A 12,516-nucleotide genomic window follows, 5' to 3' on the forward strand; every position below is an offset into this window, starting at 1 on the left:
CTTCTGGTAAGGCCATGAGAGATAGCCTGCATCTCTACCCAAACTGCCTTCTCAGACAGCCCTCTCCTATAACCAATTTCCATCCCTGCTCCTTCAGATTGGGGTGGATCCCACTGATGCTAGTTCTAGAGTGTTCTACCAGCCAAATCCTATCCACCCATGCCTCTTCCCTAAACTGTCTTCAATTACTATTTACCCTCTCTCTTTCCTGCTAAGATGACTCTGATACAGGTGGCTTCAGTAAACCTTCACCCGTCCCAACTCCAGTTTGCTGAATGGCCTCAAAGCCTCCTCGAGGCCTCAAAGCCTCCTTGGCTGCTTGGGTGTGGCCACAGGGTACTCAGACCTTACTAATCTCAGGAGCAGAGAAGACCCCTTGGGCCCCAGGCCAGCAGGCTCTATCACTGCCTTGGCAGAACTGAGAGAAGGGAGCCAAGAAAAGCTGAGAGATTTTTCTCCAGAAAGCAGGACTGCAGCAGCCATGTTTTGCAACCCCAAACAAGGGCAATGTTCTGAGTATTAGGTATTTGGGGGGACGATGGGAGAAAACATTTAAAATGGGGCCTTCCGGGGCACCTGGGTGGCTCAGTGGGTTAAGGCCTCTGCTGCTCGGGTCATGATCCCGGGGTCCTGGGATCGAGCCCCACATCGGGCTCTCTGCTCAGTGAAGAGCCTGCTTCCTCCCTCTCTCTCTCTCTCTGCCTGCCTCTCTGCCTACTTGTGATCTCTGTCAAATGAATTAAAAAAAAAAAAATTTAAATAGGGCCTTCCCTGCGAAACCTGAGGCATCCCTCACCTGTTGTGGCAAGCAGATGCTGTGGGCTGCTGGAAACTTCTTTCTTTATGTTGCGCAGGGTAACTATGTACTTGGTTCCAGGCTGCAAACCAGTGATCTCGTAGGTGTGCTGCTCCTTGGGCACTTGGATCTGCTTCCCAGAGAGCTCCTGCCCCAGAGGGTAGTAGCTGAGGAGGTAGTGGTCCACCTCTCTGGAGGGCTCCCAGCTCACCAGCAGGGAATCCTCCGTGCTCCTGAGCAGCTGCAGGCCCTGGGGAGCCACCACTGTATGCAGAACACCAGAGGTGCGGGGAGGGGAGGAAAGGGGCAAAAAGGCACAACCAACGTCACCGAGCACCCACTATATACTTAACTCTGGTGGCAGGTACCACTCTGGACCACCCACCACACCCCCGCACCCTCGTCCCACCGGAAGCTACATGGTGGGGGAGTTGACGCCCACTCGATCACCCCTAGACACACACACACACACACACACACAGCGCCATCAGGTCACAGAAGACGGCTGGTTCTCAGACCAGTAGTACCAATAGCCGCTGGAACCGGTTATTAATGCAGATCCTCGGGCCCCACCCCGGGCCGCCTGCATCAGAATCTCCGGCCGAGCCAGCAATCTGTGTTTTACAAGCCCCCCACCCCCACCCCGGGGCTTCCGAGGTGGACCAGAGGCTGCTTCCCTGCTCGGCCCAGGTGTCCCGACAGCTAAAGGCCACCGGCGCGGGGCGGGGAAAGGAGAGAGTCAGGCCTCGCGGTGGGCTCACCCTGGGCGCAGTCGAGGCCTCTGAAGCCCTCCTCGCAGTAACACTCGCCCGTGTCGCAGAAGCCGTGGCCGCTGCAGTCGCCGGGGCAGCGGCGCTCGCTGCAGTCCTCGGCCGTGAAGTCGTCGTGGCACTGGCAGACGCCGCGCACGCACGTGCCGTGGCCGCTGCAGTCGTCGGGGCAGGCGGGGTAGGCGCAGTCGGCGCCCACGTAGGGCGGCTCGCACTCGCAGCGGCCGGCGGCGCAGTGCCCGTGACCGCTGCATGCCCCAGGGCAGGCGGGCCGTTCGCACGCCGCGCCCTCCCAGCCCTGCTCGCAACGGCAGGTGCAGGTGTCGGGGGAGAAGGTCCCGTGGCCGCTGCAGTCGTGGCTCCCACCTGCGGGCGAGAGGAGAGCAGGCTGGGGGTGAGGGCGGCCGAGCGCACCAAGGGCCGGGGCCCTCTCGCCGCCTCCTTCCGAGGAGGCCAGGGCCTGGGATGAAGACAGGCGTCTGCCCTTTCCAACCTGGGCCAGACTCCGACCTGCGGCAGCTACAGACGTGTCCTTTCACTCCCCAAATGCCACGTGAAGTCCCATCCCTTTCCCTTCTCATCCAAGTGCTCAAGTGAGTTCTGGTTCCCTCCGCTCTAAATAGAGGTAAGTATTGAGGACCTAACCATGAAGGCGCGAGCACTGCTCCAGCCCGGGCATCAGCGCGCCGGCTTGTGCTGAGGGGCAGGCTTGGGGAGGGGGGGCAGGGGGCAGGCAGGGGAGATCCAGGCTGCCTGGGAGCAGGCTGGACCTTAGCAAGGCTGGCTCCTTGGGAAATTTGCCCACACTGAAGCCTGGAAAAGTGGGCCGGCAGAAGCTCCCCCAATAGGCCATTCACACTCTGGGGCTGGGGGGGTGGAAAAAGGGATCCCCCAGGCTCCCCTCTCTAGGCCCAGGCAGCAAGAGGCAGTTGGAGGCCCTGGCCAGTCAGCAGCCCAGCTCCTGCTTCTCAGAACACCCTCTTTCCTTCCTAGACATTTTTGTCAGGGAGTTTCCTCCACTGCCGTCCGTGCTGTGTCATTCGTGGTGGTGGCCCTGGTACCCAGGTGTCTGTCCGGTATATAGATGTTCTCAACCGTGGCTTTTCCCCCAGCATAGAAAGGGATGTCAACATACTACCCGGTATGATTTGGGTCCGCTTTGCTAAATATCTACCACGGGCCAGGAAACTTCTGTACAGTGTCTGCAGTTCTCAGAACTGGACTAGGTGATAGAATTATCCTAATTGAACAGTTTAGAAAACTTCAGGAATTTACTCAGAGTCACGCCACTAAATAGTGACGAGACTGGATTTGTACCAGGTCCTGTCTAGCTCCAGGGCCGACCAGCTTTCCTCTCTTTCCCACTGTTCCCCCTTCCCGTGGAGATTGGATCCACAAAGAGCACCCAGAAGCCTAAACCCAGGAGTCCAGACTCACTTTAAGAGTTGCTGGTCCCTGTCTACTGAGGCTTACAGATACTGCCTGGAGCTAGTTCAAAAGACAAGACCCCCCGCCCGCCCGCCAGACTCACAGAGAGCACCTGGCACATAGCAGGTGCCCAGTGAGGGTTTGTTGAATGAATACCGGGTGGCAAGCTCACCAGCAGCACCTTGGCAACAGCGGTGGACATTGCACTTCTCCCTCATCTCCGCCATCTCCTCCTCCAACTTCATCACCCGGGCCAGGAGGTCTCGGACGCTGCCTGCCAGCTCACAGTCCTTCTGTGGCGTCTGCAGGCGGATGTTGTGCCTGAAGATGATGTTCTGTTCCTCAGCCTCCCCAGGTGCCAGGAGTGAGGCCCCATCATCGCTGAGGGGCTGAGGGTCAGTCTCCACCTGGACCAGTGCAGACTTGGGCACGTCAATCTTGTAGGTATGGCTGACGGTGACCTGTTGCTCCTTGTCGCTGCAGCCATGAGGTTTGAGAGTGGCTGGGGCTGATGCCACCGAAAGCACAGATCCAATGAGGAGCCCCAGGGGGAAGCAGAATGTCCCCTGGAGACCCATCCTCGGAGAGACAGGGAGCAGACCCTCTTGGAGACCTGTACCCAGAAAAGATGCGAAAGACAAGCCATGGGGAATTGCGGATGGAATCTGGACTTTTGAGTGGATTCCAGGAGCCCACAGGAGGCTGAGAAACCAACAGACATATTTCATCCTGTAGGTCCTGAGGTTCCAAACCAAAGTTTTTGTTCCTTCTCACACATTGTCCATTCCTGCCTCCTGGCTTTGCTTACACCGTTCAGTACCTAGGAGACCCACCTCTTCACTCTAATTCTATACTCACCTGACTAATAATAACAAGGATAACAACTGTCTCCTATAAAGGGCCTACTGTGACCAGGCTTCAACTGCCCCCAGCCCTAATCTATACCATGCTCCTAGTATTACCTGCCCCGTCAACACCACCTACAGAACACCTGCACGTAGAGAGAATGCTGTGTACCAGTTCAATCCTCACAACAATCCTTCGTGGAGTATATTATTTGTACCCCATTTTACAGATGTAGAAACTGAGGCTCGGCCAGCCTAAAATGACTTGCCCACAGGCAAGCAGCCAAGAGCAGCAGAATTTGCAAGCAGGCGATCCAGCTCCGGCGCCCGTGCTCGTCACCCCATATCACGCTGCTTTGCACACGTGAGAAAACCAAGGCTCAAGGGATCAAGCTCGTGGGCCCAGGTTCCACAGCCAGGAAGGGCAGAGCCTGTACTCAGATGCTGGGCCAGAGTTCTCCTCACCACCTCTGCCTTCAAGCCAGTAAAAGAGCAGAATTTCCAACGCAAATGCCTTCTCCATGAAGCCTTCTCTCCTGCCCGCCCCCCATCTCACTCCCAGTGGAAACTAGCTCTCCTTATGCTGAGCATTCTGAGAAATGTGTCGGCTCCTCGGGGGCCTCCTGATGGTTTACCCTGTGTTATAGTTACTCTTGCGCGCAGTTTGTCTCCCCGTGAGGCTGTCAGCCTCCTAAGGAAAGGACCCAAGGCCAATTCCTTGGAGCCCTCCCAAGGCAGGAGCACAGAATCACACAAGCCAAGGGGTTCAGTCACCCTTAAAGCCATCCATGCCCAGCTGGCCTGCTTTGTCAGTCAGTCCAGGCCACTGGGGCAGGAACAGGCTGCTGGGTTTCACCTCTAGCCTGGCCCCAGGATGTGTGAGCCTTCAGCTCCATCCGTGTGTAAAGGATGCCTCCCCAGCCCTTCTCCAGAATGACACATCCTTCACCACTATCAGACCAAGGCCAAGAAGACTCCAGGAGAGTCTTGGAGGGGCCTCCAGGGCCTTGGCCCCCTAGCCAGGGCCTTGGCCTCGCATTTATTGAGGGGCACACATTCACCAGAACACCTCTTAGCTGGGCTGTCATGGCACAGCCCTCGGCTGGAAAGTGAGCCGCAGGGCGTCTGTGACCAACTCAAGACTCTCAAGTATTGGTACAGACACTGACAACATGGGGGGCCTGGATGGAAGAGAGAGGTTTTCCTATTGGGAAGGACCCCCTCTTCACAAGAGGGTGCTCTTCCAATACCCAAAGTGACCAGGCAGCTCTGGAATCTGCTTGGGACTTTTGTCAGAGGAGAAGGGGTTTGGGGAGGGCCAGTAGAGTGAGTTGGAAGGCAGGTATAGGGTAGAAATAACCATATTTCACAATTGCTGTCTTCCGAAGTTCAACCCCATGATAACACAGTCACACATAGAGCTCTGTTCCTTCCCCAAGGCAGGGACTGAGAGTCAGGGGCGTGAAGCAGTATGCCCTTGATTATGCAGCGAAAGTACAAGGCTGCAAACTCGGTCTACACAGTGGCCACTAACTGAGCCCTTAACAACCCCCCCAATACTTCCGTCTCCTCCAATAGCCGCACATGCTGATCTCAAAGGCAACCTCTTAGCATGGAGTTTTCCCTCCCAAATCCCCTTCCTAGGCAGCAGTGGAGCCAGAAAGCAGGCTCCTGCCATCCAGACCCCGCCCCCACCCTATGGCTCCCTCTCTTCTGAGAAGCAAATGGAGTACAGATGGCTTTTTGAAGAAGTTCTGCACGAATGCAAAACAGCCACAGACTCCTGCCATAAACCGCAGCAAGGCTGTGCGCAGCCCAGTCTCCCGGTGTTTGTTTTTGGAAGCCTGGAATATGAGAAACCCCAGAAGCCCTCGCAGGAGCCTTCAGTGTCGCCGGCCCTTCTGCCGCCTGTCGCTTGTAACAAGATGTCTTCGCTAATTGCAGCCTCTTGGATTCCCCGAGTTGAGCTTAGATTTCCCTGGGCAGGGTGATTGTTCAAAAGAGGATGGGAAGGAGGGATCCTCGTCCTAGCACTTCTGTCAAGTGTAATGAGCGAGAGGAGAAGCCTGCTGGCTTTCCTTCCAACGCATGGCAGGAGAGACTCGCCTGGTGTAGGAGCATAGGGATGGGATGACCTCACCAGCGCTGTTCCTACACAGATGTCTGACCAGAGACAGAGCTCCATCAGAGTGGGGGTGGTGGGGGCGGACAGGGCAGCAAATGTCACCCAGGAAAATGCAGGATAACTTTCCGAATGGACATGTTTTTCGGTTGAGGAATCACTTAGTAAACGCTGTAGGAATGTGTGAAACCAAGGGCGTTTACAGCCACGGAAAGTGCCTATGGGAATCCACAGGAAACCAGGTGTCCCCAGAATCAGACTCATTGACTCCCATCTTGTCTTTAATTCTGACTGTCAGAGGGACAGTAGGGGACATGGGGAAGTGGGGGGTAGAGGCATTTTAAAACTCAGGACAAAGATGGCCTGGCATTGGTTTTCCAGAAAGGCTCTCTGAGGTGTGTGCTGCCAACTGTCAGCTGGATGGCTGGTCCTCCTGGTTCTGCCCTGGGAGACACACTGGTGTCACAGGGCTCTGCGGCCAGTGCTCTACTCATTTTCCCTTGATGGCCACACCCACCCCTGCGGCTCCAATTTCCGGCCACACGCCGATGGCTCCAGATTCTGTATGTGTGTTCCTCACCCAGACATCCCTGTCATCCCAGGCATGGCAGTGGCCATGAATATGTCCATCCCTTCTGTGTCTCCGGTCTCATTACACAATCCTGGCCAAGGTCATATTTTGGGTACTAAGTAATAATAGCACCTAGGTTTTTCACGTATGTGTTTATTAGATGATGCGGACTGTGCCGGGCACCTTATAAATGTTATTCTCACTCAAAATCCTGGGAGTCCATTGATATCATTCATTGTTACAGGTGTTCAGAGAGGTTAAGTACCTTGCCCCAGGCCACACAGCTAGTAAGGAGCAGAGCTGACATCAAACACCAGATCTGTCCACTCTGCTTATCAGTGTTCTTCATCTCTCTGCTCTATGCACTGCCCCAGATTAAAAAAAAAAAAAAAAAAAATCCAGTGAGAAGATTACTCCATGTGAAAAAGAAACCAACGTCCTCTTGCCTATAATATTAAGAGAGGGGGTCTTCTGAAAATAAAAGAAACTCAAGGCTTACTGGATGCTCAATTCAATATGAATTGCTCTGTAACTAAACCCTATGCCTGCACTTCCTCTGAGCAGTGCCAAGGATGATCTCCTAGAAAGATAATTAGCTCTTCTCCCAACAAGAAGGTTAAATCCTGCTCGCTTCTCATAAGATGTGGAGAAGTGCCTTCCTAAGAGACACAAAGCAGACCAGGACTTGTGTCTGTAGGCGGAGATGTCAACCAAGGCTGGGCCAGAGGAGAAGAATGGACCCTGAGTCCCAGACAGCCCTGTCCTCTAGGGCAGATGGTCTCCACGTCACCTCATTTTCCACAAAGACAGATGCACACCCTCGTCAGAAATAAAAAACACTACTTACAGCGAAGAGAGTGGCAGCCAATTTCTAGCCACCATGACAGACCTTTCTACTTAAATTTGGGGCTTTCTTTGGTTCCCTTATTACCTCATCCTGCCTTTACAATTAACCACAAGCAAATGAGAGCACTGATTTGGGTTTTAGAAAAATGGTATCATCTATTTCCAGTAGAGTTAAAAAGATATTTTTTAATATTCTGCCCTCAAATGACAGGGTGGACATTACTGAACTACGAAGGAAAGTGGGGCAGATGTTGGCTAGGGAAGCCCTGATATCACACATGTCACCTGGCAAACTTGTCACTCCTTCCCCAAACTCTGTTGGGCATATCCTGCCAGTGACCCCCAACACGGGCCCTGCATGACCCCAAGGTATTCTGACTCAAGTACTCGGCCCAGGAAAGGAAGTTCTTGTGTGCCTGGCTCACCTCATCCTGGGCTAGACACCTCAACCTATTCATGTCGCCTCTGGATCTCTTTCTCTTGTAGTAATGCAAGTACGGGAGATGCACAAGCCTGTCGTCTTTCAGCTAGGTCACACTCCGGACAAACCAAATACATAAGAACACTTTTATTTCTGGTCCCTGCAACACTGAACTCTCCACCCAGGCATACACCATACGGGATAGGAGACATCAAGTGTGGATGTGAATGAAGAATTGGCTTTGTGTGATAAGGCTTAATACGGGAGCATTCCAGGCGCCTGGGTGGCTCAGTGGGTTAAAGCCTCTGCCTTTGGCTCGGGTCATGATCCCAGGGTCCTGGGATCGAGCTCTGCATTGGGCTCTCTGCTCAGCGGGGAGTCTGCTTCCCTTCCTCTCTCTCTGCCTGCCTCTCTGCCTACTTGTGATTCCTGTCTGTCAAATAAATAAATAAAATCTTAAAAAAAAAAATACAGGAGCATTCCAGGCATCATTCAGTCCCCCATCCCCTCCTCTTCTAGGTCTAGCGGACCACACCCAGTGAGTGCCCAAGAAGTCCTTGTAGATGACTCACACCGCCACGCAAGACCCCTTTCCTGAAGAGCTCTTTCCACCACCTCCGCCCACGAACCACAAGCTAGAAAAGCTAACACATGGTGTCTCTGATCCAGCCTCCGCACTCAGTCACCTTTTCATGGTGGTCACAAGCTAGTGTGGTGGTTTTGCTCCATCAACCAAATACTGATCTACCTTATGAGGGCTCAAATGGGTGATGACAATGGTAGTTCCCATTTTCTCAGCTCTTACGATGTGTCAAGCTCTGTGCTAAGCTCTTTTAAAGCTTTTCCTGAGCATCAAGCAAAGACGTCCATTTACACCACAGCAATGAAGCCCCTTCTCACAAAAAGCCCTTCCTTTCCCTTTCACTGGAATACGTGGGCTCCTGCACAGTGAGAAGATAAGATAGGCACAAGGGCATAAATTCAGGACCTGCCTCCCCCACATCCAACCACACAGCCAACCCCCAGAATGACTTTAAAGCATCACTATAGACACACAGGTGTGGGGGGCTTCTGATGACACACTGTTTCAGCTGAATAATAATGAAGAGAGGCATATGAAAATGCTGCATTTCCTTTTCTTCATTTAATATGTGGTTTTCCACGTATTTAAATAATTTTAAAGTTCCAGTCTTCTTCCACAGAGGCTTAGTCGCATCCGCACTCTCTGGGTCTCTTCCTGAGACCAACAGCACATACACAGACTGTGGCTGGTTGACATTAGTGGTGGGTCTACTGTGGTGAGACCCTACAGAGTCTCTGCCCAGTCAAGGACCAGGCTTGAGATCCCAGCATCGTCAGCTCAGAGACTGGTACCTCCAGATGCTGCTCCAGAACCTAAACCATGATCTCACATCTGTATCCAGACATTATGGGAGCCAAGGCTCTGGAATGAGCGGTGGATAGACAAGAGTTTCCACTGGCATGATTTCTATAGGCATCTTCTCGGGAGCAGACCTCAGTCTATCCTACATTCCAAACCACAGAATGGTGCTGGAATAGAAACCAAAAGCCACAAGATGATCTGAAGTCATCCTGCCCAATTTTCCCTCCTTGAAGACTCAGCAATAGCCACGAACTTGGGAACATAGCAGGACTCAAAGTTGGATGAAAGAATGTCTGGTTTGGGGAGTGGGGGAGTTCCCTCCTCCCCTGAGAAAAATGGTAACTGATGTCAATACTTTCTATTCCCTCCAGAGTCTGTCTCCCAGCATCATCACCTTGACCCTGAGTCTCCGACAAACACCTAAATGCCAAAAAACACCAATTCTTCCCATGGAGATCCTGCGCTCAGCCGGCCACCAGTCTGTAGTCCTGGCTGAGCCAGTGTCCTCGAAGAGACAATGGACATTGGGCATTGCAGCTAACCTAGTTTGTTATTTTCACATTAGGATTTGGTCTCTCTTTTTTTTTTAATGCTTATATCAACAACTCCAGTTTTGTGTTTTTAGGTGACTATTTTCACTCATTCTTTCTCTCCATTCCCTCAGCTCTCTCCTGACCACAAAAAATAAATAGATAAATAAATAAAAAGACACTGGGTGTGGTGCCAAAACAATGAATACTGTTAGGCTGAAAAGAAATTTTAAAAAGAAATAGAAAAATAAATAAATAAATAAATAAATAAATAAAAAGACACCCAATAACTCGTCCACATCGTTTCTTGAAATGTTTCCCAATGGGTGCTCTTGAGGCATTACAAGGGTGATGGCACGGGAGTTTAGGAGAAAGAAGCTATTCTCTTACAAATAAAAAACAAAACCTATAAAATTAAATGTTTGGAAAAAAAACTTCAAAGCTCTTTAAGTACATTTGCAAACATCATTCGACTTGGCATACGCAAAATCCAGAAAAGGGGAATGTTAGAATCGGTTCTTGATCACATCTAAAATCAAAGCTTCATTTTAGGATTTTTTTAAAAAGTGAGATGTAAGAAAAATTACCCAAAAAAAGAGGACTTTGACATTGTAATAATAATTTTAAAAAGCCGACAAAGAAATAGTGCTGAGAAGGACATGCCAAACTTAAAGGAAACATCATAGGTAGAAATCTGTTATTACTCCAGGCAGAAATTCCCTATGACACAGACTGAGTGTGTCCAGGTAAGAAGACGATTGTGCTCAGTTCCGTCAGGGTATCGAGTATTGCTTGCTAAGGACATGTTACTTGGGTCCTGGGAAGTATTTCCTAATTAGGTGTTCCCTCCCACTGGAGGCGATCAGACACTGATTACGTTGCCTGGATTTTCAGGCTCAGGATCTCATTCACACCTGGCCACCTTCCTCCCTGTCACAGGTAATAAAGCCTTCAGAGACTGGTGCTCTTACCTCAGAGGCTGCTGGGCTCAACGTCCAACACTTCCGTCTCCCAGGAACTGGGGCCCTTGGGCTGCAGAACTCAGTGCTGTCCTGTCCCGCCTTCTCTCCCCTCCTCAGCTTCCCTCCCTGGGTTTAAATCCCATCCAGGCTAGAGGAGGGGCCAATGGGGATCCTGGGGTGTTTCCCTCTTCCCAGCAGAGACACAGTGAAGAGATAATGAGCAATTCCTTCTTATTCTAACTAGGGAAGGAAACCCGTACACATTTCTCCCTTCTTTTTTACATCCATTACGCAGTAACTAAAAATACCGGAGATGGTTTCCATTTAAGTGGATCCAGAATAAGGTTATTAAAAGAGTTTGCCTGTCTCCTAGCCAGGAACTGGGTCTTTGGGTTTGAAAGAGATTTTATAAAGTCTCTTTCTCTTTTTTTCTGTCTGAGGCACCCTGGGGCTTCATTGTATACCATTTTTTAAATAGGAGAAAACCTTTGGCACAGAAAGAAATGAGCAGAAACCCTCAGGGACGGAACCTCCCGCAGCCTCCCATCTCCTCCTTCCATCAATTCACAGCTCTGATGGGCAGGGCTCTGAGGACTCTGGGAGCAAGAACAGTAAGTCCAGGGCATTGAACACCACTCACTGCCAGCTCTGGCCTACCCCTTTCCAGAAGCCTCCCCTATACCAGCCACGGAAGAGCTACGTCCCTAGGTAGGTGCAGTGGTCGTCCTTTCCTGCCACCCCTTCCTTTTCTGCCATCAGGTGAAGAGACCTTAATTCTTCCTGTGATCCAGAGCTATTCCAGTGGGTCACGGCTGACACTCACTGTCCTTTCTACCCTCTACCCCACTTCTGCCCTGCCTGAAGTAGGTTCTAGAAGGCAGGTCTACAACACAGTGGAAGGAGCTGATATGTTTCAGCTTGCCTGTATGGGCACTGATGTTGTTGGAGGGGAAGGAAGAGGACGGGAGAGACAGGGGATGGAGGAGTGGCCTCAGAAGTGTGAAGGTGCACCCAGAGTCAGGTTTCCTGTATCTGAAGTTTGTGTTGTTGGGTCCCCAAATAATGGGTCCGTGATAAAGCAAAGACTGATAAAGCAAAGGTCAAGCAAAGCTTTGTTTTGCACCAAGCATCAAGAATCACATCGACCAGCCAGGGCCATGCCTCTTACAGAGAGCCCAACCCCTCCCTGCCTCACAGACTAACTTTTATAGAGCAAAGGCCATGCGGTTGAGCCTGGCCACACACAGGTGGCGAATGAGATTGTAACACACAGAGAAAGCTGCACAGTCATTCTAGGTCACCCACAGGTGGCCAATTGAACTACGATTCACCCCATAGTAGATATTTGCACTAGCCTATCACCTTGGTCAGAATTGGCGCCCAAAAGGCAGGGCCCACACTCCTTGGTAGCTAGGGAGACAGTATGTGTGCTTTACTGATTCGATGTCTCCACCTGACCGGACTCATCCCTGCATTCTGGCTGTTGTCTCCACCTGACCTGACCCACCCTTGTATTTGGGCTTTGTTACCTGGGACTGGTTTCCTGGACTTGCTTTTAAATAAGTTCCCCTGGGTGAGGGCAGGGTCAATTTAAGTTTTACTGCATAAACAACAAAATGGCCGTTCAACCGAGGTGGGGCCGCTCTGGCTAAATAGGCCCTTACAGTGTCTGCTACTTGCAAGTGATCTTTGACTTAACCTATTCCTGCCTCAGTTTACTCATCTCTACAAGAATAATAATATGGTTACGATGAGGATGAAAGGAGCGAATTTGTGTAAAGAATTTTAACGAAGGCCCAGGGACACAAGGAGGACTCAGTAAATGTTAGCTGTCATTATTG

The 12,516-nt window shown here is 51.5% G+C and overlaps 1 protein-coding gene across 1 annotated transcript in view; it reads right to left on the reverse strand.

Annotated features, from left to right (window-relative positions):
• LOC111150918 (tenascin N) overlaps positions 1-3,686 on the reverse strand; it is a 51,829-nt gene extending 48,143 nt beyond the window's left edge. The window contains exons 1-3 of the mRNA XM_022508606.1: positions 3,167-3,686; positions 1,558-1,932; positions 797-1,060 (exon numbers count right to left, since the gene is read on the reverse strand). Coding sequence (XP_022364314.1) covers positions 797-1,060; positions 1,558-1,932; positions 3,167-3,572 — 1,045 coding nt within the window. The 5' untranslated portion in view covers positions 3,573-3,686. The remainder of the gene's footprint in view (positions 1-796; positions 1,061-1,557; positions 1,933-3,166) is intronic.
• Between the last annotated feature and the right edge of the window lie 8,830 nt (positions 3,687-12,516).

The sequence above is a fragment of the Enhydra lutris genome, unplaced genomic scaffold (genome assembly GCF_002288905.1).
Source record: "Enhydra lutris kenyoni isolate GAN:26980312 unplaced genomic scaffold, ASM228890v2 scaffoldscaffold24, whole genome shotgun sequence".
In the NCBI taxonomy this organism is placed as follows: Eukaryota; Metazoa; Chordata; class Mammalia; order Carnivora; family Mustelidae; genus Enhydra; species Enhydra lutris.